At 41.1% G+C, this 26,550-nt stretch overlaps 1 protein-coding gene across 1 annotated transcript in view; it reads left to right on the forward strand.

Annotated features, from left to right (window-relative positions):
- The first annotated feature begins 1,382 nt into the window (after window positions 1–1,382).
- The window catches only part of HSD17B4 (hydroxysteroid 17-beta dehydrogenase 4), a 104,687-nt gene continuing 79,519 nt past the window's right edge, over window positions 1,383–26,550 (forward strand). Inside the window, exons 1-6 of the mRNA XM_080804999.1 lie at window positions 1,383–1,510; window positions 6,461–6,514; window positions 22,051–22,161; window positions 24,301–24,360; window positions 25,751–25,772; window positions 25,884–25,930. Coding sequence (XP_080661125.1) covers window positions 1,453–1,510; window positions 6,461–6,514; window positions 22,051–22,161; window positions 24,301–24,360; window positions 25,751–25,772; window positions 25,884–25,930 — 352 coding nt within the window. The 5' untranslated portion in view covers window positions 1,383–1,452. The remainder of the gene's footprint in view (window positions 1,511–6,460; window positions 6,515–22,050; window positions 22,162–24,300; window positions 24,361–25,750; window positions 25,773–25,883; window positions 25,931–26,550) is intronic.

Raw genomic sequence — 26,550 nt, forward strand, 5'->3', positions numbered from 1 at the left:
CAGGAGTAGAGTTCAGTGGCTTATCATTTACACACAACACCCAGTGCTCTTCCTACCAAGTGCCCTCCTTAATACCCATCACCCCTCTAATGCACCCCCCACCCACCTCCCACCATCTACCCTCAGTTTGTTCTTTATAGTTAAGAGTCTCTCAAGATTTGTTTCCCTCTCTTTCTTTAATTTAAATTTCACGTATGAATAATTTACGTTAAATTTCACGTATGAGTGAAATCCTGTGGTATTTGTCTTTCTCTGACTTATTTCACTTAGCTTAATATACTCTAGCTACATTCACATCATTGCGAATGGCAAGATTTCATTCTTTTTGATGGCTGAGTCCTATTCCATTGTGTGTGTGTGTGTGTGTGTGTGTATTTGGGTATTTGGGCTCTTTCCATAGTTTGGCTATTGTTGAGAATGCTGCTATAAACATCAGGGTGTATACACTCCTTCCAATGTGTATTTTTGTAACATTTGGGTTAATACCCCGCAGTGCAATTGCCCCTAGCCAAGTACTAACACTAAAGCAACTGAGTTCCTTGAGCAAGGTCACTCAGCCTGCCTCCAGTATTTGTCAGTGGGCTGCAAGTTGTAAGGAGATATAATTTTTCTACATTTCTTTTCCCTTTGTTCTACACATCACGATTAGCAGACCTGTGCAGATTTATCATATGTTCAATCATGCTGCATTGTTATATGAAGGTTATAAAGGTTATGAAAGGTTTAACTTTGAAGAGCTCTGGAGGAACTTATTCATCTGGAAACTTGTGCCTTCCACCCATAGATGCTTAATAATTGTTAAATGAATGAAATACAACATATGACTTTTCTCAATATTAAAAAGCAAAGATCATTTAGAAGCACTTGTTAAAAGCCCCCCCCCCCTTTTTTTTGGTCCCCAGAGATTCTATTGGGAGGTCAGTGTGAGGGTTCATGACTCTGTTTTTAACAGTTCTTGGATGATTTTCATGCACGAGATTCAGGGGTTACATTCTAACAAATCTTTACTCATTGGTAAAGGGTGCCTTTTTTTCCTTCAGGTCTATGCCTGCAAGTTATTTAAGGATAGGGGCTGCGTCCTATTTCTCTAGGCTAGCGCCTAAGTCCAGAAAACACTTGTTGAATGAATGACAAAATGATAGGAGAATGGATGTACGTTTGGTGCCCTGTCAGCCATTTACCACACAGGTCCTCGAGGATCCCATTACTTCTAACAGCGAAAGTGGCCCTTTGAAGTCAAACCCTCTTGAAGAGGCTCTCAGAGCCCCTGGACTACATTTCCCACTGGACTACAGTTCCCAGAGTTCCAAGGGATTCCCGCGCAGGCGCACTTGGAAGTTTCCTTCCCTGAAGGCCTCAGGTCACGCCCGCCCCTCCCCTTCCATTCCATCTTTCCTTGGCGTGTCGCAGGGGGACCTGCAGCGATTCGGCTTGTGTGTCTGTGTCGCACTCATGGCCTCGCTGCTGCGTTTCGACGGGCGGGTGGCACTGGTCACCGGCGCGGGGGGAGGTGAGCACGCGAAAGCCGGAGAGCGGACGCCCGCCTAGCCTTCGCGCCCGGAGCCCCTCTTCTCGTCCCGGGCTTCACGCGCAGCCGCAGCTGCAGTCCCGGCGCCGGGGCTGCGGGCGGTGTTGGGGCGGCGGTGGGGGGGAAGGCGGTGTGAAGAACCAGCTAGGGGACCGGTGGGCCGGGTGGGAGGACGGGTAACGGCCGTTCTCGAGGTGCCGACTCTGCCGAGGAGGAAGAGGTGGGCCTGGCCGGCGTTGAGTCCAGAAACCCCCAGTCGCAGAGTCCCGTGCAGCTTCCCGAGGCCCCCGGGGGTCCTGCAAGAGAGGGGCCGGGCTGCGCTGCGGTTGTCAGGACTCGATAAAAGTTCTCATTGTTGCTCGGTCGCCTCTCTTCTCGCCTGTCTTAGGCCTCTTGTCGAGTCCTCGGAAGGCTGTGGAAAAGCCGGACGCGACAGGAGTCACCCCCAGAGGAGGAGGGATGGCAGCCCCTTGCCTTTGAAAAGTCAGCTGTGCAGTGTTTCTCTTCCTCTTTCAGATAGTTCTAAGCCCTTGAGAGGTTCTTCTTTAGAGAGGGGGTGTCTGAGGAGAGTCTTCTCGTTGGAGTTTGTATGCTTATCAAGCCAAACACTGTAGTGGACTGGCTGAACTCTTGGTGCGAGTTGTAAACTCAGAATGCCTGCCGGAGTCAGGCAGGTGTTAGGGTGGGCGTGGGATAGGAACAATAGAAACTGGGGGGGGGGGGCATATTTCTGGAGTGGACCAGATCAGAATGGAGATTTGTTAGGTGAAAAAACCCTATTCTTGAAGGAGGGGGGGAGAGGAAAACCGCTCATACCCATGGTGGTGTTCTGCTATGTGATTTTATGCTATTTCCCACCAGCAGGTGACCTCTCTAACCCCCAGGTGTTGGGATCTTGACCTTCTTTGCCTTTGATTCCCACGGCTGGTACCTTATATCTAGAATAGACCTAATTAATTTAAATTGTGTATTAAAAGTCACAACAGTGGAATTGTCAGTTAATCCATTTGTATCTTTACATCTTTGTTGATAGGTTCTAATGCCCCCATTCCCAAGATGCTTTTAGTCTTAATTGGTGGCCAAGAATTTTATACCCATAGCTATATTCATCCTAAAATGATCATATGTTTTTGGAAAACCTTCTTTCTTTCTTCCTTCCTTCCTTCCTTTCTTTTTTTTTTTTTTAAAGTAGGCTCCATGCCCGGCTTGGAGCCCAGTGCTGGGCTTGAGCTGATGACCCTGAGATTGAGACCTGAGCTGAGATCAAGAGTTGGTTGCTTAACCAGTTGAGCCGCCCAGGTTCCCCTGGAGAGCATTTTGTTTACACTTTGCCTTTCATGGAAATAATTAAGTGATGCATTAAATGTTCTAAGCCTGTTTAAATAGTGAGTGATTTGCGGTTTGAAATACCTTTTGCACCATGACCCAGGACACCCGTACACCATTCATGACATGATACATGGTAAATGAAGTGCCCTCTAAAATTTTCTATTTCACTAAGTAAATGCACATTGCAACCTCCTAAACTGATTTTGTGAATCATTAATGAGTTGTGAGTAGACAATAATGGACTTAGTACCTCCTGTTTATAGAGCCCTGCAGACTTTCCCTTGCCTGGATTATGGTTCACCAACTCTTGCTAATCTGAGGGAGATAAATAATTTTGTAGTGAAGTTGAGACTGTCCTAGGTCATCATTGAAAAACGGAGACAGAGATCAAGTTGCATTCCTATCACGGAGACTTGTCCTTGAGGTCTTGGGTTTCTCATTTAGAGATTCATACCCATATAGCTGAGTCAGTGCTGAACATCCCAGGAGGGTGTCCATGAATGCCTGCAGGGCCTGGTCTGAGAATTAGTCTGACTCCAACCCACTCCTATTCTACAGATAAGAGAAATTTATCAGGGTACCTGGGTGTCAGCCTTTGGCTTTGGTTATGATACCAGAGTCCTGGGATTGAGTCGGACTCCCTGCTTAGCAGGGACCCTACTTCTCCCTCTCCCTCTGCTGCTCACCCTGCTTGTGCTCTGTCTCTCAAGTCAATAAATAAAATCTTAAAAAATACATATATATATCTGCACTATTCAGGTGCTGTTGTTTAGCTTGAAATACAGATTAGTTTATTGGGAGACCTGGAAGGAGAGTTCTAGAATTGTTCACACAGTTCTCTGTGCTTATCAAGCCAAGCACAGTACTTCAGTTGGAGTATTTTGCCATGGTTGGTGGTATAATGGGAATAACAGGGTAAAATAGCCATTTATTGATTGACTGAAGTGGTTGTTGGGAATGTAACTTGAAAGTTGAGGATTTGGGCCATGGAAGAAGGAAGGAGGTCCAGTCATTTTGAATTTCAGAGGGTTTTGAGAGCACAGATGTTGCATCTGGAACAAGTGAGAAGTGTGTGAGTAGCTGGAGATTCTGAGTAAAGCTGGAAAGGGAAATAGTCTAGGGAGCTATTTTCAGGGGCTTTGTTGTTAACTTAGGAGTGTAAACTATCTAACCCTAAATGAGCAGTTTGAGTTAAGAGTCAACTGAGATTTGACAGTGTTAAAGAAATTAAGGTCAAATAAAAAAAGAGAGAAATGAAGAAGAGTGATTGGCAGTGAATTTAGGTGTGGGTGAGAAGAGAATTAAGAATTAAGAAGATGTGAGGGAATTAAGAGATTATGACGAAATGGAGGCTCTTGGATTTAACTTTTTGTGCCTTTGACTCTGAAGCTGTGCTGGGTGGTGTGGGAAATACAAAAGCGTGACATATTCAGTCTCAGCCATCAAGGACGTTCTAGTTTAATTGGAGAGGCAGACTAATGGACATAAAGTATCAAATAATGTTTATATAAACACTATTAAAACATGCAAGGGTCCTTCCTAATCTGTTAATGAGTTAGTGGTGTTGGAGGGAAAAGAAAGGAGACTGTCACTTTTCATTTTATATGCAGATTTGTGTATAGTTTATACGGGCCTTGATGATAAAGGAGCATGATTTACATTATCTTTTGAGAGAACTATATAACTTGATTTTAAGTTGAGACAATTCTCTTATTAAATTAGGTCACTCTCTCTACCAGCAACTCACCCCATTCCTTTCATCCAATGATTTTCTACTGTGTTGCCATTAATTTTGCATTCCAGGATATTCTGGTCGTAAGCCTTTGATTTCCTTAAATACACAATGTTTAGAACACATGCTTCAGCCTTGATCTGATAAGATATGAGAGGACTTAAGTTATGTGTATTGGCTGAAGACTTTCCTTTTTTTTTTTTTTTTAAGATTTATTTGTTTACTTGGAGAAAGAGCACGCACAAGCAAGGGGAGCAGCAGGCAGAGGGAGAAGCAGGCTCGGAGAAGCTGCTTCTCCCTCTGCCTGCTGCTCCCCTTGCTTGTGCGTGGTCTTTCTCCAAGTACATAGATAAATCGAGTCCCAGATGCGGGACTCGATCCCAGGACTCCAGGATCATGACCTGAGCCGAAGGCAGACACTTAACAGACACCCTCCCTTTAGTGTCTGTTACCCATTCAAAGTGAATTAACTTCTAAAGTAAATTATTTGGTGATATCTTTCAGTTTTGGAAAGCTTTATATTTTTGGGTTCTTTTTAGAAGAGCCTGATACTTTTAGCAATCTTCATTTGTTATTTGTATGCTGCTTTATCAATTTAAATTAAATTTAAGCTACTAATTAAATTTATCAGGTAATTTAAATGAAAAAGATGTATATATATGTTAAAATGATTTAAATAATATAGAAGTAAGCCTTCCACCCTTGGTTGCTAGTTACACAGTTCTGTTTCCCAGAGGTAACCTCATAATTGACATTTCATACATATTTATCCTGAGATACTCTGTGCCTCTAAAACCTATATAAGTATATGTATATATTTTGGATAACAAATTTACACCTTGTACCTCTGAGTCTGAAATAAATATTTTTTGTGTTTGGTAATTGTGTAGTCAAGGTTCGGTACAGGATATAGAGATCACTAGATATTTGAAGCAGGAAAGGATTTAATACAGGTATTTGGGGGATGCCTGGCTGGCTCAGTGGGGGGAGCATGTGACTTGTAATCTCAGGGTCATGATTTCAAGCCCCATGTTGGGCATGGAGTCTACTTAAAAAAATAAAATTAAAAAATTAAAAAAAAAAAAAACAAAACTACCACACGCAGTTGGGTGTTTGACACTTTGTCTTGCAATGACTTGTGGAACCATCAGAACTGGTTCAGTAGGGAATTCCTACCTCGGGGGCTGCTGTTGGAACTGCTACAGTCCAAATAGCCACACGGTACCAAGGTTCCAAAGAGTGGAAGCTCCCAGCTGGAGCTTGATCAAGAGGGAGCTCAATCAAGAACTACACACACTGTTTCTTAATACCTGGGAAGATTTAAGAAAGCAGCTCCTTAACCAGCGGTGACAGCCAGAAGTTACCATAAGCTAACTTGCCTCATTTCCACCTTCCAGAAGTGGAAATGCCTTTAATGGTGGAACCTTGGAGCCTCCTAGCAGTGGGATAGGGGTGTAGGAAATGGTGGGCAGAATAGGTGGAAAATATGGTTTTAAGCTTTCTGACCTCTGTAAGTAGAAGAGGGTGAGCTAGACGGGGAGAGGTCCTATCATTATAATGTAGTTAATTGCTCGCCACTTACTTTAAAGATTATTTATTTATTTATTAGACAGAGAGAGAGAGAGATCACAAGTAGGCAGAGAGGCAGGCAGAGAGAGAGGGGGAAGCAGGCTCCCTGCTGAGCAGAGAGCCCAATGCGGGGCTGGATCCCAGGACCCTGAGATCATGATCTGAGCCAAAGGGCAGAGGCTTAACCAACTGAGCCACCCAGGCGCCCCTTGCCAGTTACTTTAAAATAGGGGTTGATTTGAATGGACCCCAAAATTGCTAACATTTGTTCAACTCTCTTGATGCCTTTGTTTTTTTTTTAGGGCTGGGCCGATCCTATGCCCTGGCTTTTGCAGAAAGAGGAGCATCTGTTGTTGGTAAGTTGATAAAATTGTCTTTTTAACGAGTAGCTGGAATTGAAAGTACCATCCTCACAAGTCAGTCACCTTTGTCTTTATGTGAAATCATTTGTCAGGGTCAGATTTCATCCTGATTATTTCTTCTGCTGGCAAAAGTATTCCTCCTTGAGGCTGACTTTCTAATTTACTTTTTTAAAGTAGACTAGTTCCGCAGAGTCTGAAGCTGAACAGAATTGATAAGGTGGTCACCCATTCATTGTACAGAAGGAAATTCTTGAATTTGGTAAACTGTGAGCTGTAATTTTTTGAGACAGGAGGCTGATGCAGAATGAATCCCTTTAAGTATAAATATATTGATAAAAATAAGGGAATCCAAAGTATGTTTCTTTTTTCTTTTTTTTTCTTTTTAAATCTCTTTCATCAAAATTTTTCCTCGGGAAGCTTTTACCAACACATTTTTAAAGTTTTCGTTGAAGGGACAGTTGGATGAATTTTATTATGGTCATCGGTTGGAAGATGCTGCATTGAAGGATCACAAGGTGGGAGGTTTTAATAATTTAAATGTTTTGGTCTGGCATGATGTAGTACGCACACGGCAGTGGATTTGTCTGCCGCCAAGCCTTGGTGGGCAGTAATTGAACGAGTGCTCAGTGCAGGATACATAGTAGGTAGAGCAGACGATAGGGCCTAATATTTACTAGTCTCTTTGTTGAGATAAAATTGTTGGCCCACAAGGGCTTAATAATGACCGTTTTTCTACCTCTTACTAAGGCACAGAGAGAGATAAATTTCCCCCAATTTGTGTTTGGAGACATATAACCAAAGGGTAAGCAGGCACCCTGGTTTTCTACATAAAGAACACGCAAGCAGGACCTTTAATTATACTCTTCTCCCTCGGGTGGATATGTAGCTTATCTTTATGTAAGGGACATAGAATCTTTGGATGTTCCTTGTTTAAAGGCATATCTCTGCTCCTTGTGGCAAGCACCAGTTTTGATATTGTGGTATTTAGCCAGAGGGCGTGGACTCCGTTCAGGCCCCTTTTGCCAGATTTTCGCAAGATACTTCATTGTCAAGATCTATGGTCCCATGTTGTTCCTGTTTTTTCTCTTAATTCTGTTGCTGCTGCTTAATATTTTTACCCTATACCTTTTGATTTAGTTACCTTTTTTTTCTGTTCAGTTCTGTGCGGGTAAGGACTCTGTTTTATCTTCTGTATCTCCTAAAGGACCTAGACTATTTCCTTGTGCAGAGAAGGTACTTTGTTCACTGGACCTTTTTTGTTGTTTGACATAGACTCTTCTTGGAGGGGGTGAGGGTGGGGACAGGTGTGTCTTTTGAGATTGGTCGAATAAATTCCTTTTTTTGTGTGGGATTAAGATATAATCTTAGTTTATAAACTTATTTTGTAAAAACTTTACAGCATCGTGTGTTCATGTGGGTCAGTTTTCCTGTATTAATCTCTTACTGCTGAGTTTATTAAATTCGGAACAGGAACTTTAAAATTCTAACAAAAAGAGAAAGAGGTCTTGCATGTCTTTTTATTTTGTCATTGCAGCAGGTGCTGGTGAAGTCCAGCAGGACAGGTACTGTGTCTTGAAAAATCATTTGTCATACTTGGCTGAAGAGCCAGATTTCGTTTGGTCAAGGGCTTGCAAAATCATTTGTCATACTTGGCTGAAGAGCCAGATTTCGTTTGGTTAAGGGAAAAGTCAGTCTGTTGAAATGGCTTAGCTTTTGGTGGATTTTTTTCTACTGCTTTTTTTCTGTGACCTACCAGTGAACTTTCTAGACCAGCCGCAAGTTGTGTTCCTCCCTGGCCACTGCTACCCCCTAGTTTTAGCTTTTCAGATACCTGCTTCTAGCTTGTATCACACACACTACTGTTTCTTCTTTGTTAATTTTTGTTCTGCCCAGTGTATTTTTTACATGAGTAAGAAAAAGTAGAGGAATAAATAAACCTGGGAGGGTATGACATCAGAGTATCTTGTCTATGAAAAAGTGATTCCTCCTAATTTTATGACTAGCTCAGAGTTCCTTAAGAAGTAAGACCAAAAGGGTAGAGTAGTTTGTTTCTCATGTAAGTCACCTTATGTGGGGTTATGCTGGGTTAACAAACAAATCTCAATGTCTGACAATAGTAAAGAAATATTTCATGCTTTTGTGGCCTTTTAGCCTCCAGTCAACTATGTCTCTGCTCTCAGTGTCTTCCTAATTTCAGGATCCCAGCTAAAGGAGCAGCTTCTATCTGGGACATTGTTGTTCTTGGGACGGAGGAAGGAAACCAGTGGATCCACGATGGCTCCTAAGTCTCTTCTTAGCATGCCACTGCCACTCCCGTTTCATTGGCCAAGGGAAGTCCCTTGGCCAAGCATCACAAAAGATATTCTCTGACTTCATGTTAATATGATTGCTGTGTTTTATATCCCATAATAGAAAGAATTGTGGGAGATTGCAGTCTGGGTATAAGAACTGGTCAGCCTTTGGCTGATAGTTTCAACATGGGATGTATGTCCAGTGTTGTGTAAATTACATATTACAGGAAATGGTTTTACACGCCTGTGAATGTTGGCACTGGAATTGTTTTGGACTTTTCTCAGTAGGTGAGTCATAGGTAGGATTCCGAGTCTTAAGTTTTCTCTTGAGGGCATGAGCAGAAAGATGGCTCAAGTGGTCCAGCAGGAAGAACCTCTCTTGACCATTAGAAAGGCAGAAACTTTACAGTTCTTGAACTGGTGAAGTAGCACCTTTGAGTCGTTGAAATCAAAATCCTTTAAGATGGGCATGATTTCTTGCCTGTGCTGCTATTACACAGTGGCTGGTAAAGATGACTCTTAGGTTCCCAGGGCCTGATGACAGAGTCTGTGTTTCCAAGCCCTGAGTGATCCTCACAGCTGAAAGGGGAACAGTGGTGGGAAAAACACACTGCCTTCCAAGTCAGGTTGGGCTTCCAGTCCCGGCTATGCTGCCCAACCATGTGATCTCTTGCACTGTTAGTAGCCACCTTATCAAACTTCGAGAATTATGGTGGGGATTAAGTGACATCAAAAACTAAAGGCCTAACAGACACATGAAAAAATGCTCCACATCACTCGGCATCAGGGAAATACAAATCAAAACATCAGTGAGATACCACCTCACACCAGTCAGAATGGCTAAAATTAACAAGTCAGGAAATGACAGATGCTGGTGAGGATGCGGAGAAAGGGGAACCCTCCTACACTGTTGGTGGGAATGCAAGCTGGTACAGCCACTCTGGAAAACAGCATGGAGGTTCCTCAAAAAGTTGAAAATAAAGCTACCCTATAATCCAGCAATTGCAGTACTGGGTATTTACCCTAAAGATACAAACGCAGTGATCCGAAGGGGCACGTGCACCCGAATGTTTATAGCAGCAATGTCCACAATAGCCGAACTATGGAAAGAACCTAGATGTCCATCACAGATGAATGGATAAAGAAGAGGTGGTATATATATACAATGGAATACTATGCAGCCATCAAAAGAAATGAAATCTTGCCATTTGCGATGATGTGGATGGAACTAGAGGGTATTATGCTTAGCGAAATAAGTCAGTCGGAGAAAGACAAAGATCATATCATATGATCTCCCTGATATGAGGAAGTGGAGATGCAATGTGGGTTGTTTGGGGGGTAGGAAAGAAATAAAACAAGATGGGATCGGGAGGGAGATAAACCATAAGAGACTCTTTTTTTAAAAAAAAATTTTAATTTTTTAAATAAACATATAATGTATTTTTATCCCCAGGGGTACAGGTCTGTGAATCGCCAGGTTTACACATTTCACAGAACTCATCATAGCACATACCCTCCCCAATGTCCATATCCCCACCACCCTCTCCCGTCCCCCCTCCCCCCAGCAACCCTCAGTCTGTTTTTTGAGATTGAGTCTTTCATGGTTTGTCTCCCTCCCAATCCCATCTTCTTTCATTTTTTCTTTTCCTATCCCCCAAACCCCCCACATTGCATCTCCACTTCCTCATATCAGGGAGATCATATGATAGTTGTCTTTCTCCAATTGACTTATTTTGCGAAGCATAATACCTTGTAGTTCCATCCACGTTGTCGCAAATGGCAAGATTTCATTTCTTTTGATGGCTGCATAGTATTCCATTGTGTATATATACCACCTCTTCTTTATCCATTCCTCTGTTGATGGACATCTAGGTTCTTTCCATAGTTCGGCTATTGTGGACATTGCTGCTATAAACATTCAGGTGCACGTGCCCCTTAGGAGCACCACGTTTGTATCTTTAGGATATATACCCAGTAGTGCAATCGCTGGGTCATAGGGTAGCTCTATGTTCAGTTTTTTGAGGAACGTCCACACTGTTTTCCAGAGTGGCTGTACCAGCTTGCATTCCCACCAACAGTGTAGGAGGGTTCCCCTTTCTCTGCATCCTCACCAGCATCTGTCATTTCCTGACTTGTTAATTTTAGCCATTCGGACTGGTGTGAGGTGGTATCTCATTGTGGTTTTGATTTGTATTTCCCTGACGCCAAGTGATGTGGAGCACTTTTTCATGTGTCTATTGGCTGTCTGGATGTCTTCTTTGCAGAAATGTCTGTTCATGTCCTCTGCCCATTTCTTGACTGGATTATTTGTTCTTTGGGTGTTGAGTTTGCTAAGCTCTTTATAGATTTCGGATACTAGCCCTTTATCTGATATGTCGTTTGCAAATATCTTCTCTCATTCTGTCAGTTGTCTTTTGGTTTTGTTAACTGTTTCCTTTGCTGTGCAAAAGCTTTTGATCTTGATGAAATCCCAATAGTTCATTTTTGCCCTTGCTTCTGTTGTCTTTGGCGATGTTCCTAGGAAGAAGTTGCTGCAGTTGAGGTCAAAGACGTTGCTGCCTGTGTTCTCATCAAGGATTTTGATGGATTCCTGTCTCACATTGAGGTCCTTCATCCATTTTGAGTATTTTCGTGTGTGGTGTAAGGAAATGGTCCAATTTCCTTTTTCTGCATGTGGCTGTCCAATTTTCCCAGCACCATTTGTTGAAGAGGCTGTCTTTTTTCCATTGGACATTCCTTCCTGCTTTGTTGAAGATTAGTTGACCATAGAGTTGAGGGTCTATTTCTGGGCTCTCTATTCTGTTCCATTGATCTATGTGTCTCTTTTTGTGCCAGTACCATACTGTCTTGATGATGACAGCTTTGTAATAGAGCTTGAGGTATGGAATTGTGATGCCACCAACTTTGGCTTTCTTTTTCAATATTCCCTTGGCTATTCGAGGTCTTTTCTGATTCCATATAAATTTTAGGGTTATTTGTTCTATTTCTTTGAAAAAACTGGATGGGATTTTAATAGGGATTGCATTAAATGTGTAGATTGCTTTAGGTAGAATAGACATTTTCACAGTATTTGTTCTTCCAATCCTTAAGCATGGAACATTTTTCCATTTCTTTGTGTCTTCCTCAATTTCTTTAATGAGTACTTTATAGTTTTCTGAGTATAGATTCTTTGCCTCTTTGGTTAGGTTTATTCCTAGGTATCTTATGGTTTTCGGTGCAATTGTAAATGGGATTGACTCCTTAATTTCTCTTTCTTCTGTCTTGTTGTTAGTGTAAAATAATGCAACTGATTTCTGTGCATTGACTTTATATCCTGACACTTTACTGAATTTCTGTACAAGTTCTAGCAGTTTTGGAGTGGAGCCTTTTGGGTTTTCCACATGTAGTATCATATCATCCGCAAAGAGTGATAGTTTGACTTCTTCTTTGCCAATTTGGATGCCTTTAATTTCTTTTTGTTGTCTGATTGCTGAGGCGAGGACTTCTAGTACTATGTTGAATAGCAGTGGCGATAACGGACATCCCTGCCGTGTTCCTGACCTTAGCGGAAAAGCTTTCAGTTTTTCTCCATTGAGAATGATATTTGCAGTGGGTTTTTCATAGATGGCTTTGATAATATTGAGGTATGTGCCCTCTATCCCTACACTTTGAAGAGTTTTAATCAGGAAGGGATGCTGCACTCTGTCAAATGCTTTTTCGGCATCTATGGAGAGTACCATATGGTTCTTGTTCTTCTTTTATTAATGTATTGTATCACATTGACTGATTTGCGGATGTTGAGCCAACCTTGCAGCCCTGGAATAAATCCCACTTGGTCGTGGTGAATAATCCTTTTAACGTACTGTTGGATCCTATTGGCTAGTATTTTGGTGAGAATTTTCGCATCTGTGTTCATCAAGGATATTGGTCTGTAATTCTCTTTTTTGATGGGATCCTTGTCTGGTTTTGGGATCAAGGTGATGCTGGCCTCATAAAATGAGTTTGGAAGTTTTCCTTCCATTTCTATTTTTTGGAACAGTTTCAGGAGAATAGGAATTAGTTCTTCTTTAAGTGTTTGGTAGAATTCCCCCGGGAAGCCGTCTGGCCCTGGACTTCTGTTTATTTGGAGATTTTTGATGACTGTTTCAATCTCCTTACTGGTTATGGGTCTGTTCAGGCTTTCTATTTCTTCCTGGTTCAGTTGTGGTAGTTTATATGTCTCTAGAAATGCATCCATTTCTTCGAGATTGTCGAATTCGTTGGCATAGAGTTGCTCGTAGTGCGTTCTTATAATTGTTTGTATTTCTTTGGTGTTGGTTGTGATCTCTCCTCTTTCATTCATGATTTTATTTATTTGGGTCCTTTCTATTTTCTTTTTGATAAGTCTGGCCAGGGGTTTGTCAATCTTATTAATTCTTTCAAAGAACCAGCTCCTAGTTTCATTGATTTGTTCTATTGTTATTTTAGTTTCTATTTCATTGATTTCTGCTCTGATCTTTATGATTTCTCTTCTGGGTTGAGGCTTTCTTTGTTGTTCTTTCTCCAGCTCCTTTAGGTGTAGGGTTCGGTTGTGTACTTGAGACCTTTCTTGTTTCTTGAGAAAGGCTTGTACCGCTATATATTTTCCTCTCAGGACTGCCTTTGTTGTGTCCCACAGATTTTGAACTGTTGTGTTTTCATTATCATTTGTTTCCATGAATTTTTTCACTCTTCTTTAATTTCCTGGTTGACCCATTCATTTTTTAGAAGGATGCTGTTTAGTCTCCATGTATTTGCGTTCTTTCCAAATTTCCTCTTGTGATTGAGTTCTAGCTTCAGAGCGTTGTGGTCTGAAAATATGCAGGGAATGATCCCAATCTTTTGATACCGGTTGAGACCTGATTTATGACCCAGGATGTGGTCTATTCTGGAGAATGTTCCATGTGCACTAGAGAAGAATGTATATTCTGTTGCTTTGGGATGGAATGTTCTGAATATATCTGTGATGTCCATCTGGTCCAGTGTGTCATTTAAGGCCTTTATTTCCTTGTTGATCTTTTGCTTAGATGATCTGTCCATTTCAATGAGGGGAGTGTTAAAGTCCCCTGCTATTATTGTATTATTGTTCATGTATTTCTTTGATTTTGTTATTAATTGGTTTATATAGTTGGCTGCTCCCATGTTAGGGGCATAGGTATTTAAAATTATTAGGTCTTCTTTTTGGACAGACCCTTTGAGTATGATATAGTGTCCTTCCTCATCTCTTATTATATAGTGTTTGGCTTAAAATCTAATTGATGCGATATAAGGATTGCCACCTCAGCTTTCTTCTGATGTCCATTACCATGATAAATGATTCTCCACCCCTTCATTTTCAATCTGGAGGTAACTTTGGGTCTGGTACATTGGTACATTGTTTGGTACATTGGTACATTGGTACATTGTACATTGTAACTTCGGTACATTGTTTTCCATCCCCTCACTTTAAATCTGGAGGTGTCTTCGGGTCTAAGATGAGTTTCTTGTAGGCAGCATATTGATGGGTTTTGTTTTTTTATCCATTCTGATACCCTGTGTCTTTTGATTGGGACATTTAGCCCATTAACATTCAGGGTAACTATTGAGAGATATGAATTTAGTGCCATTATATTGCCTGTAAGGTGACTGGTACTGTATATTGTCTCTGTTTCTTTCTGATCTACTACTTTTAGGGTCTCTCTTTGCTTAGAGGACCCCTTTCAATATTTCCTGTAGAGCTGGTTTGGTGTTTGCAAATTCTTTCAGCTTTGTTTGTTCTGGAAGCTCTTGATCTCTCCTTCTATTTTCAATGATAGCCTAGCCGGATATAGTATTCTTGGCTGCATGTTTTTCTCGTTTAGTGCTCTGAATATATCATGCCAGTTCTTTCTGGCCTGCCAGGTGTCTGTGGATAGGTCCGCTGCCAATCTAATGTTTTTACCCTTGTATGTTACAGACTTCTTTTCCCGGGCTGCTTTCAGGATTTTCTCTTTGTCGCTAAGACTTGTAAATTTTACTCTCAGGTGACGGGGTGTGGACCTATTTTTATTGATTTTGAGGGGCGTTCTTTGCATCTCCTGGATTTTGATGTTTGTTCCCTTTGCCATATTAGGGAAATTCTCTTCAATAATTCTCTCCAATATACCTTCCGCTCCCCTCTCTCTTTCTTCTTCTTCTGGAATCCCAATTATTCTAATGTTGTGTTGTCTTATGGTGTCACTTATCTCTCGAATTCTCTCCTGGTGGTCCAGTATTTGTTTGTCTCTCTTTTGCTCAGCTTCTTTATTCTCTGTCATTTGGTCTTCTATGTCACTAATTTTTTTTTCTGCCTCATTTATCCTAGTAGTAAGAGCCTCCATTTTTTATTGCACCTCATTAATAGCTTTTTCGATTTCAACTTGGTTAGATTTTAGTTCTTTTATTTTTGCAGAAAGGGCTTTTATCTCTCCGGAGAGGGTTTCCTCTAATATCTTCTATGCCTTTTTTGAGCCCAGCTAGAACCTTGAGAATCGTCATTCTGAACTCTAGATCTGTCATATTACCGATGTCCGTATTGATTAGGTCTCTAGCCTTCGGTACTGCCTCTTGTTCTTTTTTTTGTGGTGAGTTTTTCCACCTTGTCATTTTGTCCAGATAAGGTTTGCTTTCTCCTCCTCTGGAATTCCACTGTTCTCCTTGGTAAGTGAAGTTGGTCTTGGCTGGGTTTTTTGTTGATCTTCTGGGGGAGGGGCCTGTTGTAGTGATTCTCAAGTGTCTTTGCTGGAGGCGGAATTGCCCTGCCCTTATCAGGGGCCAGGCTAAGTAATCTGCTGGGGTTTGCTTTCGGGAGCTTTTGTTCCTTGAATGCTTTCCGTAGAGTTCTGGAGGACGGGAATGAAGATGGCGGCCTCCCTATCGCCGTTCCAGAGGAACTGAGAGCTTGGGGTCCTGCTCCTCAGTGCGCCCTCAGAGAAAAGCACCCAATCGCTCCCGTCTCCCTTGCCTCTGGTCGCTCCTGGAGAAAAGCGCTCGGTCGCTTCTGCCTCCCTGGCCTCCAGCCGCGTGCTTGGAGAAAAGTGCTCAGTCCCTCCATCTCCCTGGCCCCTGGTTGCGCTCCGAGCTCACCCAGCCTGTGCCCGGTTCAAGGTAACCCCGAGTTGAGAGCTCACTCCTCGGCTTTGTCGCTGTAACCGGCTTCCCCGCTCTAATACCTGTGAGCTCTCAGACACTCAGACGCCCCCGGTCCTTCTGTGACCCCGTGGGACCTGGGGTTACGCTTACCCCGCATGGGCTTCCCCCCGGTTTAGCCTCTGGAGCGATGTCCCTCAGTGGAGCAGACTTTTAAAAGTCTTGATTTTGTGCTCCATTGCTCTCCCGCTTGCCAGGAGCCGGCCCTTCCCCCCGCGGTCTCTCTTCCCGTCCCTTTGGATTCACTTCTCCGCAGGTCCTACCTGCAATTTGGTCACTTTCAGCTGCTCTTGGAAAATGGCCAGTGACTCCAACATCTTCTCAAATGACTTTTCCAGCTCTTCGCTGAGTCTTGATAAGAGGTCTCCTTCCTCTGCTTCCTGCCGTGACATGGACCCCATAAGAGACTCTTAATCTCACAAAATAAACTGAGGGTGGCCGGGGGGAGGGAGATGGGGTTATGGACATTGGGGAGGGTGTGTGCTATGGTGAGTACTGTGAAGTGTGTAAACCTGGTGATTCACAGACCTGTACCCCTGGGCTAATGATACATTATATGTTTATTAAAAAACAAACAAACAAACAAACAAAAACTAAATGCCTGGGGCGCCTGGGTGGCTCAGCTGTTGGGCTGTGCCTACAGTTCTGGTCGTGGTGCTGGGGTCCTGGGCTTGAGCCCCACGTGGGGCTCCCTGCTTGGTGGCGGTCCTGCTTCTCCCTTTCCTACTCCCCTTGCTTGTGTTCCCTCTTGCTGTCTCTCTCTCTGTCAGATAAATAAATCAAATCTTAAAAAAACAAAAACAAAGAAAACTAAAGGCCTTTGTAAAGGGAAAAGAATGGCGCCAGTGGTAGGGACTGCCTGCTGTGTGTGAGGCCCTTTGCTTAGGACCTGGATATGTCAAAGTGAGCCTGAGGTCTTGCTCACGCAAGCGCATCCTTGCCTCCTTATATATAATGTGTTTCTATTTTAGATTCTTAAAGAAAAGGGTCTGCCTTAGGCACTGATGTATTCTCTCCAGTGTAAACTCAGTGCTTTGCTTAGCGATCACTTAAGACATACACGCTGAAGCTGGTGCAGCCACTCTGGGGAACGATATGGCAGTTCCTCACCAAGCTGCAAATAGAGCTACCCTACCATCCAGCAATTGCACCAGTAGGTATTTACCCAAGGAATACAGAAATACATATTCGAAGGAGTACATTCTCCCTGATGTTTAGAGCAGCATTATCAACAATAGCCAAACTATGGAAACAGCCCACATGCCCATCGAGTGATGAGTGGATAACAAAGATACACACACACACACAGGAATACTACCCAGCCATCAAAAAGAATGACATCTTGCCATTTGCAGTGATATGGATGGAGCTAGAGTGTGCTGTGCTCGGTGAATTGAGTTGATCAGAGAAGGACAAATAACAGGTGATTTCATTCATGTGGAATTTAAGAAACCAAATGGATGAACATAGGAGAGGGAGAAAGAGAGGGAAATAAATCATGAGAGACTCTCAACTATGGAGAAGAAAGTGAGAGGTGATGGAAGAAGGTGGGTGGGGGATGGGCTAGAGGGGTGATAGGTATTAAGGAGGGCACTTGTGGTTATCGGCACTGGGTGTTGTGTGTAAGTGATGGACTCTTCTCCTGAAACCAATATTGCTCTGTATGCCAACTAACTGGAATTTAAATTAAATGGATGAATAAATAAATAAATAAATGGGAAAAAAGGACATACATGCTGATTAAGTGAATAGGTTATATGACACACGGAGAAAGATTGCAAGAAGGCACGTGTGGATTCCAGCTTATGATAAATGAGCTATATATACAATGCCCACAGCTTCTCCAGATGCTTCTTAGGACTTTCACAGACCCAGGTGATGGGAGGCAGCCTTTAAAGATAGCTTTAGAATAGCCCCGGGCTGCTTATAATTTTTAAATGATAGAAAAATTAAAAGTTCTTTATACAGTTAGTAGATATCATCAGATGAACTCCTTTATTGATCCAACAGTTATTTGTTGGGTGCTTGTCATGGGAGCCGAAGGAATAGAGTGGGGAATAGAATAGATGGGGTTCCTGTTTTCACAGAGTTTACATTCTAGTTGGGGGGGGGGAGCTTTGGGGAAACACAGTAGATACATATGTAAAACTCTGTCAGCTAACAAAGAGTTCTGTGGAGAAAGAATCTGAGTGAATGGCCTGGAAGAGAACTCTGAGGAGGGACCTGGGGGCAGGGAGGGATTGTACCATTGAGATGTGGGGCCCAGGAGCCTGTGACAGGGGCCCAGCTAGTGAGTGCATCAGTCTTGAGGCAGGAGTAGGCTCACTTGTGTTCAGGGTCAGGCAGAGGGCCAGTGCAGCTGGTGCAAGGTCATCAAAGGGGACAAAACCGGGAGATGAGAACAGAGAGGTTGCGGAGAGCCAGATTGCAGGAGATCCTTTAGCTTTGAGCCTGGACCAGCTTTTACCCTGTTGGAGATGGGGAGCTATTGGTGAGTGTAAATAGAGAAACAGCCTGACCTGATTTAAGCTCTAAATGGATGGTTCTGATTGCTGTGTAGAGAATAACTGCGGGGGAGCAAGAATGCAGGTGGAGAAGGATGATGAGGTCACTGGGGCTTTCATACCATTAACTCTTCTTGGGCATCTTAATGATTTTTCCATTAGAGAGAGAAAAGAAAGCAGAGAGTCCTATCAAGTTACTGCAATAATCCACAGAAGAGATAGTGGTGATTTAAATAGGTCGTAGGGGTGGAGGTGGGGCAAAGAGGTTAAATTCTAGGTATATTTTGAAGGTAGATAGGGCCAGGTTTGCTGATTTGCCGATGTGGGTTGCTGGGGAAGGAGGAAGATTGAGAGACCATTTACTGAGATAGGGAAAGTCCACAGGAGGGTCCGATGGGGAGGGAGGAGATGTTCCTGCTGGACTTTCAGAAGGAGATACTCAGTAGACAGTGGCCTACAAGACTCTGTAGTTGGGGGACAGGTTGCAACTACATAAATCTGAATATTCTCGGTTTATAGATGGTATCTGAAGCCAGGAGACTGAATTACCTCACCTGGGTGGTGAGTACAGATGAGCAGGAGAAGCGGTCCAACGACTGAACTCTGGAAGATCAGTTTCTCATTTTCCATTTTTTCTCTCAGTAAGGATACCTTTGATGCCATCTTGTTGTTCAGAGAAAGAAAATCAGGTACAGGAGCCTAATTTAAGACCCTGCTTTCTAAACTACCACTGCAATTTGTGGCCCTTCACATATTTAGAAACACTGATGGCCGCTCTGGAGAAGCTTTCTGATGAAGGAGAGTGAGTGTATCTTTCAGCCTAACAGTGGAAACAGTATGGCAACTCTGTGTTGTTCCCTTTTGGTTTAGTGGAAAAAATTGTGTTCTTTTTTGGATAAAAGAAACTTGCTTCCAGTGTTAGAGGAACAGAGTGGCTTTGTGGTAGGTGTAGGTTCTAGTCTGGATTTTGCCATTTCCTACTGCCTTGGCTCCTCTGGCACGTTCCCTAACCCTTCCCTACTTTCCACATCTGTAAAACCAGGAACAGCTGTTCTGCCAACATTTCAAAAGCCCTGTGGAGATCAGAGGCTGCAGTGTACCCAGTGGTACTTTGAAAATGTCAAGTATACATATACCAGTATGAGGTACAAATGGTATTTTAAAATTCTATTTATTATTATTATTCCTTAGAATTTTAGCCATCCGTTTAATGGTAACAGTGTCACATAGTACGGGTAGGTTTCTCTTTGCATGTAATTGCAAAATGATCTTTTCCCATTGTTGCTCTCCCAGGCTTTCACCTTGAGATTTAGGTCTGGTGACAGTGGCATGATGAATGGGGTCAGTGTTCACTGAGTACACTCTGATGTGGAGCCTTGTCTTGAATAAGTCTGTTTTGATGCTGTTTAGCTGTATGGCTCTGATCTCAGGCAATTACTTACACAAGCTTCAGTGCTTACCTGTTTGGTTGCACTTTGAACAATTTCCACTTGAGGGTAGTGTTCCATTGCACAATGGAGTAATTCTTTCCAAATATCCCGTTTGCCAATTTGCTTTTGAACTTTGCCTTACTTAGTTAAAAAGGCTCTTACAAGACTGTTAGCTGTGAGTCTTAAACTCCTGCTATTTTTTACTGGTTGTTTCCTGTCATTTGAGTAATTGCATAGAAATGAACAATTAAGAGGAGTTTAGTGTTGAGAATCTTTTTTCATCTATTGAGCAATAATGTAAGCCTCTTTCCATTACTTTGTGTCTTCATACCAGTTTTTATTTGCACTATATTTTTCTACATTGGTAGAAAAATATATTCCAGTCCACCTTCTGAAAAACCCTTTTCCTTAAAATAGTTATGTGAAAACACATTTGACTTACCTGATTTTCAGTATGGTTTGGCATTGGCTTTTTCCCTGCCTCATTCCCTTATCTTTAACCACCCAAACCCATCCATCCAACACCTGAATTAAAAAAAGAGAGAGACATTCTTTAAAAGAAAAAAAAAATCTTGTTTTTTACCCCAGATGTGGCAACCATCAGTTTGGTAATATTAAAAGGCTTTAAATTTTAGTATATTACCCTGCCATTTATTGATTAATTTTTTTAAGTCCTTTTTTTTCTTTTTTTAAGATTTTATTTATTTATTTGACAGAGATCACAAGTAGTCAGTGAGGCAGGCAGAGAGAGAGAGGGGGAAGCAGGCTCCCCGCTGAGCATAGAGCCCAATGTGGGGCTTGATCCTAGGACCCTGAGATCATGACCTGAGCCGAAGGCAGAGGCCCAACCCACTGAGCCACCCAGGTGCCCCTATTGATTAATTTTTTATTGTTGTTCCTCTAAACTTATGTAATTATGTTATTACAAAATGTTCATTTTGCAGGTGCGTGGGTGGGTCAGTGGGTTAAGCCTCTGCCTTTGGCTCAGACCATGTTCACAGGGTCCTGGGATCCAGCCCCATCGGGCTCCCTGCTCAGCGGGGAGCCTGCTTCTTCCTCTCTCTCTGCCTGCCTCTCTGCTTACTTGTGATCTCTGTCAAGTAAATAAATAAAATCTTAAAAAAAAATGTTCATTTTGCAATGTAAATTATTTATCTGAAACGTTTTTATTTAATTGTTTTTTTTTTCAAGTTATTTGGAATTGATCTGTGGATCTTCTTAGTGGTTTTAGCATGTTATTTTGTAAATTTTACCTTAAATTGTGACGTACACTAACTTTATTTGTCCCCATTATTTAGTTCTGTTGGTCTTTATGTGCTTGTTGCAAATTTTGTATTACTCTAGCCAATCCATACTCAATGTTCAGTAGATGAGAAAGCCTTTAAGGACCAGTGCCATCCTCCTACATTTTAGTGTCCCTCTGTAGTACAGTTTCCTTTTTTTTTTTTTTAAGATTTTATTTATTTATTTGACAGACAGAGATCACAAGTAGGCAGAGAGGCAAGCAGAGAGAGAGAGAGGAGGAAGCAGGCTCCCCGCTGAGCAGAGAGCCCGATGCGGGGCTCGATCCCAGGACCCTGAGATCATGACCTGAGGTGAAGGCAGAGGCTTAACCCACCGAGCCACCCAGGCGCCCCAGTAGTACAGTTTCCTTACAAATAGTAAATGCTTGATCAGTGTTTGTACAGTTGGATACAGTGAGATCTTATGCGGTGAGTATGGTCAGTTGTTAAACACCAAACTGGAGTCATGATACCAATTAGAGGCTGAACACCTATGACTTCTGTATATGTTTCTGATCTCTTTTAACAAATGTTTACTTCTTTCATGGTAGACCCTGATACAGTATGTTTTATGAGTATTCTTTTTTGCTCAAAGTGGGTTGAATCATGTTCTTTTTCTTTTCAAAAAAGGAAAAGCATTGCTAAGTTTAAAATCTCATGAGCTGAACCTGTGTTTAAATATTTTTGCTGCTTTATCTCTCTCCTAGAAACAAAGAAGCATGGTTGAAAGTATGTTATCTCTTGGCATGTTACAGAAGACAGGGGTAGAGTGAGAAGGAATGGAGGAGGTGACAGAAGAGATACACTCAAAGTGGCATTTTATTTCCAGTTCATATTTTGAGGTTTAAAAATGAGTTCTTGTTTGTTTTTGCATTGCAGTGAATGACTTAGGAGGGGACATGAAGGGATTGAGTAAAGGCTCCTTAGCCGCTGCTGATAAGGTTGTTGAAGAAATAAGAAGTAAAGGTGGAAAAGCCGTGGCCAACTATGGTATGATATTTGAAAGCGCTATGCTGTTTTTTGCCTTTTCCTTCAATTCATGCTGTTGCTCACATGAATAATCATTGAGCAAATGTCTCATCATTCCAGTGTGATTATGAGATTAGATTTTCTCCGAGTCAGCCACATCTGTTTTGCTATCTATTTTATATAATATATGAGGCTTTTAAAAACCTGTGATGTAGATTATTTCACGAGTCTTAACTTTCAGCATGTTGTTTATTTAACATTTTTATTAATAAGCACATGAATTATTAATGATGTGGATAGGAATATGCTTTTGTGTTTTTTTTTTGTTTTTTTTTTTAAATTTATTTATTTGTTAGAGAGAGAGAGCGAGGGGAGCACAGGCAGACAGAGTGCTGGGCAGAGGGAGAAGCAGGCTCCCCGCCGAGCAAGGGTCCCGATGTGGGACTCGATCCCGGGACGCTGGGATCATGACCTGAGGCGAAGGCAGCTGCTTAACCAACTGAGCCACCCAGGTGTCTCTATGCTTTTGTTTTGAAAGACCCGTTTTAGCTAAAAGGTTTTAGGTTATTTCTACAGAATGACATTACATTCTTCTTTTAAGAATTGTTTTAGAAAAATTCGTGTAGCAATATAGCATAGGAAGAAAAATGCCTCCTTTCTGGTATCCAAACACTAAGTTCCATTTTGCACAAGTAATCATTGCTATATGTGACTTTCTTTCCTTTATAAAAACGTTAAGAGTCAAAGTTAGGCATTAAAGCCACCAGGAAAACAGCATTTGATGTATTGACTCTAATAGTATCTGTAAGGAACCTTCTCGAACAGATTTACTTTAAAAAGCGAGTGCTTATTGGCTTTTCTTTAAATTAGATTGTTTTTATTAGCCAGAGGTAAAATTAGATTGCCAGTCTCTTGATTTTGAAATTTTAAAGGAAGGGAAATAGGATATGACTTGTTTTGAGTGTTCTATGGAATAATGAGACAGATATTTTAGTGTCTTCTTTTCTCACTGAGGATCTACAAAAATGTTTTCAACTTTTTTTTTTTTTTTTTAATTCTGGAGTTTAAAAAAATCTATTTTATAATGAGAAAAATTCCAGACTCTCTCCCTTGCCTCTTCCCGCAGTATTGGTATACAACCAATATCAATCAGTCAAGATGCAGGTAGGAAAACAAGGCCCTGCAGATTTCCAAGCGTGAAGGGTTTTCACACAAAGAATTAGAGGCTTGCATAACCATGGCAAGGGCTGGGCACATGCATGTGAAGAAAACTGTGGATGGCCTTGTCAGGTTCTCACCGCTCAGAGGTCTCTCATCCGTACTCTGCTCCCATGGTTTGCCTGCATATGCAGGCTTCTCCTACTTCTCCCTTCTTGAGCTGGGTGCCTCTTTTGGCAGATCTCTGTGGATCTCAGGGAAGGGAATATATTTCCTGGCTCCTCCACAGGGATTGCAGAGAATATAGAGAGAGACAGTGGGATGTTGATACTTGGCCATTTGACACACAACTCTGGGGACGTGAGCTCTCTCCCTAGGCTGATGAGCAGAAAAGAAGAAAGCCACTCTATTTTGTTGAGCTTTGCTTTTTGTACTTAGTAATGTACAAATGGTAGGTTTGTTTCCGTATGTAGTTATTGAGCTTTGAGCCTGCTTTTTCAAATTAAACGTGTACCCCCGGCCTCCCTTCTCAATTCTGATTTGCATCTTGTAGAGGGAGTGCCTCTGTGACTATTGAAACTTAAATACAAATTAAACAATTAAATACTCACTTTGTCTGTCATACTAGCCATATTTCAAGGGCTCAGTAGCCACATGCGGATAGTGGCTACAGTATTACTACAGAAATAAGACATTTCCATCCTCACAGAAAGTTGTATGAGACAGTGTTGTTTTAGATAGTATTGGTCAACAATTTTTTTATTCCCCTCTCCATTTTTTTTTTCTTTTTGGTGGGTTAAATAATTGTTTTAGGGGCTGCATTTCCTTTGTAACTTTAGATCATCTGTATTTTAATTTGTTATGTGCCTAAAATATATATTTGTTTTTGGGGAAATGAATTCTGTTAAGTGAATGGTGTCTGTCATGTGCTCTGATCCAGAATTTAGGAGTTATTTGAGAGGGATAGTACTGATGTTTTGTGCTCATTTTCCTTTCCTCCAGATTCAGTGGAAGCGGGAGAGAAGATTGTGAGGGCAGCACTAGAAGCTTTTGGAAGAATAGGTGATGTTTCTTTGTGTTAATGTACTAACAGAGCAGCTTCTACCTTCTTCATCAAATTTTTTGATTTTTCTTTCGTTTATAAAAAATTCCTTCTCTTTATAACCAAGGTTTTATTTATTAATCTATAGTTAATTATATAGCTAAGTTTTTCAATTGCTTTTACAAATTATTTTACACACCCTACCTTATTTCCCAGTAGGCTGCAGGTGGCATTTTTTTATGCAAAAATGTGTTGAGTTTGTTTCATAGTTTTTTGGATTTAAAAACTCTTAAAAAATTATGAGCATTTTCTCAGTTTCTTATTTGTGAAAACTGAATTCTACCCCAAATGTGTTTATAAAATAAACATTTTGGCACTAGAGGACCCTGTGGAATCTTTTAGATAATTATGATTTGGATCATAAGGATTCAATGCTTTGTGAATTAACTAAGATGAAGTATACGTAATAAAAATCTTTATTTTTGAGAAGGGTTTCAAATGCGTCATTGAGTTTGTCCCTCTCTAGATAATCTTCCTGGTTTAGTTCCACACATTCTTAGTAAAAGATTTTTTTTTTTTTAAGTTTTTTTTATTTTTAGTAAAAGGTTATTGAATTACTTCAGGGAAACATTCCCTCAATGTGGAAACTGTGGAAAAGCCCAGCATCTTTACATTCTAGAAAACATTAATTTTTGTAATTCAGATGTGCTCTCTCTGCCTTTTTTTCTTTTTTTCTTTTTTTTGGTCTAGTAGATTTGTTTTTCTTGTTATGTTGGGTTGAGCTTAAGGGATTTGTTGACGTACAATTTGACAGAGGGATAGAGGCCACAAAGATGTGAAGTTAACAGGGTGAGAACAGCCCCAAGATGATGGTTGGGCCTTAAAAAATGATTCCTTTTTTTTTTTTTTTAATAATGAGAATGCAATTATGTATTAAGATAGGCCATCAGTTTCTAACTCTAATTGTTTCCTTTTTGGAATTTCTACTCTTGAGTGGCAAAGAAAAATCTTTTAAACTTTTACCGTTCTGAGTGAATCCTGAGGTTAAATGAGTATGACTTGTGGTTACCATTGAATGTTAAGAACCTAAGAGTTGGGCAACAATTGATTCTATAAGCTGATAGAATTTTGGCAGAATGTGGAGGTGGAAACATATACATATGAAAGTTTGAGAGGAAAGCTCTGACATGGTGAGATACTTGTGAATCAAGTTTTTTCTTTGTTTTTTGTTTTGTTTTGTTTTTCTATAGGTATAAAATTCTGTTTTGATAGCACTCTTCTGCTACTATTATTATTTACTTTTCCATGTGGGGAGAAAAAGCCCAATTTTGAAAGAAATACGAGCTGTAAGCCAATGCAAATTAATACACTTGTTTTTATGTTTGTGACTTGGATTTTTTTATATTGTAGATATTGTGGTCAACAATGCTGGGTGAGTATTTCTTTTTTCATTTTGAGAATAATGTGCATGCGAAGTTTTTGGTTTTATTAAAAAGTGGATACTCTTCCTCCCCCCTAACCTATGTAATATCATTGTTTTTAGAATTCTGAGGGACAATTCTTTTGGTAGAATAAGTGATGAAGACTGGGGTAAGTTGTTTGTAACACTTGTCTCTGTGGAGCATACCTATCCATTTAGTGTTTTAATATTTGAGACATTTATACATTTAAGGAAAAACCTGCTCCTACCTACTTTTACTTTTGCTAATGTAGATGATGAACGTGATGAATAAGCTTTACAACTGAAAATGACCACAACAGTTGGAAGTAACCTATTTTCTTTTGAACATTTGATAAATGAAAACTTTTTAAGTCATTTGGCAGAAAGATTTTGTGTCTTTCAATTCGTTTTTCCTTTTCTTCTTCTTAAGAAATTGTTAGCATTTTCCGGCTGTATTAACTTGTCTTCCACATGCTTAGCTACTGGTGTGAATCTTATTTCAAGAACAAGAACAAGAGCAGGGTATGGAAGGGAGTCTGGGGCCCTGAAAATGTGCAAGATCTGAGAACCTAGATGTAATTTTGAAGCTTCTAGTGAGTAGGGGAAAATCCCATTAGGAATGCCACATTGGAAAATTGGGTTTAAATAACAAATCACTTTCTTTTTCTGTTTGCTCTTCATACCTTTCTTTTCTTCTTTTTTTTAAGATTTTATTTATTTGAGAGAAAGAGAGCGCAATTGGGGGGGAGGGGCAAAGGGAGAGGGAGAA

Source organism: Martes martes (assembly GCF_963455335.1).
Source record: "Martes martes genome assembly, chromosome: 5".
NCBI lineage: Eukaryota > Metazoa > Chordata > Mammalia > Carnivora > Mustelidae > Martes > Martes martes.